The sequence below is a fragment of the Symphalangus syndactylus genome, chromosome 6 (genome assembly GCF_028878055.3).
Source record: "Symphalangus syndactylus isolate Jambi chromosome 6, NHGRI_mSymSyn1-v2.1_pri, whole genome shotgun sequence".
NCBI lineage: Eukaryota > Metazoa > Chordata > Mammalia > Primates > Hylobatidae > Symphalangus > Symphalangus syndactylus.
The window spans coordinates 48,468,430-48,474,112 of NC_072428.2; the positions used below are offsets into that span (position 1 = coordinate 48,468,430).

At 41.5% G+C, this 5,683-nt stretch overlaps 1 protein-coding gene across 2 annotated transcripts; it reads left to right on the forward strand.

Annotated features, from left to right (window-relative positions):
• LOC129484447 (large ribosomal subunit protein uL16-like) lies at positions 1-751 on the forward strand. 2 transcript variants are annotated; one of them, XM_055282547.2, is made up of 2 exons: positions 1-116; positions 225-751. In XM_055282547.2, exons 1-2 carry the CDS (start codon positions 37-39, stop codon positions 679-681), a joined length of 537 nt encoding a protein of 178 aa, XP_055138522.1. In that variant the 5' UTR covers positions 1-36; the 3' UTR covers positions 682-751. The 2 variants fall into 2 exon arrangements, with proteins under 2 accessions (XP_055138522.1, XP_055138521.1); XM_055282546.2 differs by having other exon boundaries at positions 1-743.
• Positions 752-5,683: the final 4,932 nt, after the last annotated feature.

Sequence of the window (5,683 nt, forward strand, 5' to 3'; positions counted from 1 at the left end):
TCCCATCGGTGTGCCACTGAAGATCCTGGTGTCACCATGGGCCGCCGCCCCGCCCGTTGTTACCGGTATTGTAAGAACAAGCCGTACCCAAAGTCTCGCTTCTGCCGAGGTGTCCCTGATGCCAAGATTCGCATTTTTGACCTGGGGCAGAAGAAGGCAAAAGTGGATGAGTTTCCGCTCTGTGGCCACATGGTGTCAGATGAATATGAGCAGCTGTCCTCTGAAGCCCTAGAGGCTGCCCGAACTTGTGCCAATAAGTACATGGTAAAAAGTTGTGGCAAGCATGGCTTCCATATCCGGGTGCGGCTCCACCCCTTCCACGTCATCCGCATCAACAAGATGTTGTCCTGTGCTGGGGCTGACAGGCTCCAAACAGGCACGGGAGGTGCCTTTAGAAAGCCCCAGGGCACTGTGGCCAGGGTTCACATTGGCCAAGTTATCATGTCCATCCGCACCAAGCTGCAGAACAAGGAGCATGTGATTGAGGCCCTGCACAGGGCCAAGTTCATGTTTCCTGGCCACCAGAAGATCCACATCTCAAAGAAATGGGGCTTCACCAAGTTCAATGCTGATGAATTTGAAGACATGGTGGCTGAGAAGCGGCTCATTCCAGATGGCTGTGGGGTCAAGTACATCCCCAGTCGTGGCCCTCTGGACAAGTGGCGGGCCCCGTACTCATGAGGGCTTCCAATGTGCTGCCCCCTTCTTAATACTCACCAATAAATTCTACTTCCTGTCCAAAAAAAAAAAAAAGAAAGACCATAATAAAAAAAAATGGATGTTAGTATGGATGTGGTGAAAAGGGAATACTTTTACACTGTTGGTGGGAATGTAAACTAGTACAACCACTACGAAAAACAGTGTGGAGATTCCTTAAATAATGAAAAGTAGACCTACCATTTGATCCAGCAATTCCACTACTAGGTATCTACCTAGAGGGAAAAAAGTCATTTTATGAAAAAGTTACTTGCACATGCATGTTTATAGCAGTGCAATTTGCAAATGCAATTACAAAACTTGGAACCAGCACAAATGCCCATCAGTCAATGAGTGGATAAAGAAAATGTGGTATATATATATACCATGGAATACTACTTCGCCATAAAAAGGAATAAAATAACGGTATTCGCAGCAACCTGGATGGAATTGGAGACTATTATTCTAAGTGAAGTAACTCAGGAATGGAAAACCAAACATCGTATGTTCTCACTCATAAGAGGGAGCTAAGCTATGAGGACACAAAGGCATAAGAAGGATACAGTGGACACTGGGGACTCAGGGGAGAGGGTGGAGGGGGGTGAGGAATAAAAGACTACACACTGGGTACGGTGTACACTGCATGGGTGATGGGTGCACCAAAATCTCAGAAATCACCACTAAAGAACTTACTCATGTAACCAAACACCACCCGTTCCCCCCAAAACCTATTGAAATATAAAATAAATTTTAAAAATTGAAAAAAAGGATTTTGCCCAAAATAATAAAAAAAAGGCAAGGGTCAGGAAAGGCTTCATGATAGGGGCAATTATGGTCATAGTTTATAAGGCAGTAAGAGTTAGTTATATGGGAAAAACAAGAAAGAGGACTCTACATCTATGTTTAGGCTGGTGTTTGGAAAGCATGAGGGAGTTTAACCTCTCTGAGTAGAATTGTGTGACATCTGCATACAACGTTGGTAGTGGTGGGGGTGGCAGGAAGTGATGCCACACCATAAAAATGTTATGACTTAAGAAAAAGAGATTCAACTCAATTTAAAAAGGTATGGGGAGTCACTGAAGAATGTAACACATGGGCAAAACAAAATAAAATTTGTATTTTAATAATAGCTAGTATAGGCTGTGCAAGGTGTCTCATGTCTATGATCCCAGCACTTTTGGAGGCTGAGGCAGGAGGATCTCTTGAGCCCAGGAGTTCCAGACGAGCATGGGCAACATAGGGAGACCCCGTCCCTTAAAAAAAAATAGCTAGTATTTATTGAATACTCTATATCTTACTAAGTCCCTAACATGTATGAACTCATTTAATCTTCACAATAATACCATTTGACAAAGAAGCTGAAAGATGCTAAATAATTTGCCCAAATATTCAAAATTATTTTGTGACAGGTTTCTTGGACTTCAGAGTTCTTGTTTTTTTTTTTTTTTTTTTTGAGACGGAGTCTCGCTCTGTCGCCCAGGCTGGAGTGCAGTGGCGCAATCTTGGCTCACTGCAAGCTCCGCCTCCCGGGTTCACGCCATTCTCCTGCCTCAGCCTCTCCCAGTAGCTGAGACTACAGGCGCCCGCCACACCCGGCTAATTTTTCGTATCTTTTTTTTTAGTAGAGACGGGGTTTCACCGTGGTCTCGATCTCCTGACCTCGTGATCTGCCCGCCTCGGCCTCCCAAAGTGCTGGGATTACAAGCGTGAGCCACCGCGCCCGGCCTAGAGTTCATGTTTTTGACTAGTAGGTGTATTCTACTGCTTCTCATGTGATAAAAGAACAGGAACTGAAAGTATCCCCATGTTGGGCTTAAGTGCCGCAAGCATTGCGTTAATGACTGTGCCCCAAGATCTTGTCTGCAATATGTAGCCCAGGCTCAAACAGCCTTACAGAGGTGGCCAGATTGGGTAGACTGTATGCCTGGAATAATAGGTCCTAAGCAGAGATTGTGGGCAGAGTTGTTCAAATCAGTACTGGATGTTCTTGGAGGTCTGACACACCACCTGAGATCATCACGTGTCCTTGTGCAACTCTTTGGGCATCCAAAGAATCCCATCAGCGTATGCAATTTGGGCATAAGATACAGCCACTTTTGGGAAGTACGTAGGGGCAATTCTTTTTAGAAAGTTCATGTTTTCCCTATCTTTTGGCTTCTCAGACAGGCGTTTATAAAGGTGGGGAAAATCAGGCATTTATTACAAATGAAAATTCATTCAGTCTCTGTGATTATTGTTGCCAAATATTACCTGCTTTTTCCTAACATTGTAGCCTTTGCTAAAAAACTCCATGGACTGCTGATACTTGGCAGTTTATAGAATTTCAAGTCACTGTTTCAAAAGAAAATTGTAGCAAACCTATTTTTGGTGTTAGGGCCAGATGTCATCATAAGGATGTCTGGACAGGAGGCTGGAAGTCCTTGTAGGTCAGGATGGTCAAAAGTAGCAGAAATATGAAGAGCAGAGCACAGATGCTCCCACCTTCACAATTGCAAACTTGTCTCTTGGTCTATTGCTTTGCTTTATGTTTCATTCAGATAAAGCTATTCAATGACCATCTTTTAGTGCAGTTTTGTTTAGAATAGTGGTCCTCAAAGTTGGTTTTGGGGCCTCTGGGAGACCCTGAGACCCTTTTATGAGTACTGTGAGATCAAAATTATTTTCATAGTAATTTAAAAATATTATTTGCCTTTTATCTCTCATTCACCCAAGAATGTACAGTAGAGTTTTCCAGAAGCTATATGATGCATTATATCACAACAGATTGAATGCAGAAACAGACAGAATTCAGCTGTGTTCTAAGCCAGATATTAAAGAGATTTGCAAAAATGTAAAACAATAATATCCTTTTAAATATTTTTGATCAAAATTGTTATTTCTGTCAACATGTAATAGAGTTATTATTATTTTTGAATGAGTTAAATAAATGTTTTTAAAAGTCTTAGTTTTAATATTGAATATAGTAAATATGAATTGCTATAATCTACATAAACAAAAGCTCTGGGGTTTTCTAGAAATTGTAGAAGTATAAAGGAGTCTTGAGACCAAAAAGTTTCAGAATGTTGGCTTGGAGAATTCACTATAGTCGATTTCTCAATGACTTTGAGAGGAAGGATGTATGTCCTGATTCCCCCCACCTCAGGAAACGAGAGGCAGCAGGAAATACATATATTTACAGTTCCCTGATCTCCTTGTGTCAAACATAGCTCTCTGCACGGTTGATCTGTTTCCTTGGTAACCTAACTGTAGCTGCCACCTGTGGCCTATTAACAACCTCCCCTGGCCAGTTGGATTCTATAGGGCAATGACTGGGAATAGTTAGGAAACTTGGTAAGGAAGTTTCCTCCAGCAGGAAATTGGTTCCTCTGGAACTTGTTAGGCATTAACGCTACAGCCAAGACCATGAAAACATTTACTGAAATTAGCGATAGTGTGCAGATCCTCTGGGAACACTTACTCCGGGCAAATAGAGTCAGGAATCAGGGACTATGAGTTTATTCTTAAAGGCTTAGGTGTCAGCTTTAAGCTATAAGGGAGCAATTAGGTTAAAATGACTCCTGAGTTTCGAATGGAGTCACACTTTTAAGCTTCTCCCTGGGGTTAAACATTGGTCTACAGCAGGGGTGTGAGATGTAATTAAAGTCTACTTTAAATCCAGATGTTTCCCTTCACGGAGCCCCTTTGCCACCACAGACTTCAGTAATAGTTACAAAATGTTGCCGAACCTAGAGAAGTTGACCAAACTTAAGACAGCCTCAGCCAAGCGTGAATTTTTGATAGCTTCATCAGTCTCAACTCAATAAAAAGCAAAACATTTTTCCCCGGATAACACGTGGAGGCTTTAAGATTTGTCCAATATAAGCACATGAATCTGAAGTAAAAATAAAACAAAACAAAATCTACAAGAAAAACACAGTCATGTTTTCCCTGAAGAAAAATAAAAACCAAGGATTCGACAGAGTGAAAGGAAAGAACAAGGGGTCCAGCCCAGAGGTCTCTACCTCTGGTGGGTTCCCTGCAGCCCATGGAACCCCAGGTCTGTGCCAGGTTAACCCAGCCCCTCACAGAGAGTGACACATCTGACAGATAAATGGCAGCGCCATCATCTCCTCCTCCTATCATTCAAATGCTCTACAGATGGCCTGAAATGGAAAGCAGTTTTGGTTTGACACAAAAGATCAACACATTACAGTAGGAAGAGCATGAGCAGAGAGGGAGAACATTTCAGTGTGAAAATTTTGTAACAAAAGAAAAATGCAGAAGTATGAAAATATAATGAATAATGATTTGAGTGTCTACTATGAGCCGGGCACTCTGCTGAGCTCTTTTTGCTTTCTCATTTAATGCTCTTAACGGTCCTGTAGCAGAGGCACTACTATTACCTTCATTTTACTCATGAAGAAACCTAGCTGGGAAGGCTTACATCACTTTAACTCCAGGTTCTAAGTTTGACCATATCCTAGGCACAGCATGTCCCTTTTCTTCTTCATTCAACTCACACTTACCAAGGGGTCACTCTATGTTAGACTTGAAAATAAGGAACCAAAACACACGTTGTTCCTGCCCATATGGGGCTTATAGTAAACGGCAAAATACATACATAAAATAATTACATAAATCAGCGCATCATCACAAGCCAATAAGTGTTTGGAGGAATATGTAAAGCAAACCAATAAGACTATCTATCTATCTATCTATCTATCTATCTATCTATCTATCTACCTATCTATCTATCATCTCTCTATTGATCTATCTTGACCTAGGCTGGACAGGTTAAGAAAGACATCTCCAAGAAAGTGATATTTACATTTAAATCTGAATTTTAAATAGGAATTAACCAGAGAGTTTGTAGAGAGTAGGTGGCAAAGAGAGCCATGGGCAGAAACAACAAAAGCTCTGTGGCAAAAAGAAATCTCAGACAAAGAACTCAAAGAAGTATGAGAAGTATTAATATCATAACTGAGGAGGTCTTAGGTTTAGACATATA

What these genes read in the sequence shown, in the direction of transcription:
- LOC129484447 (XM_055282546.2), top strand. Translation starts at nt 37, where the DNA reads ATGGGCCGCCGCCCCGCCCGTTGTTACCGGTATTGTAAGAACAAGCCG.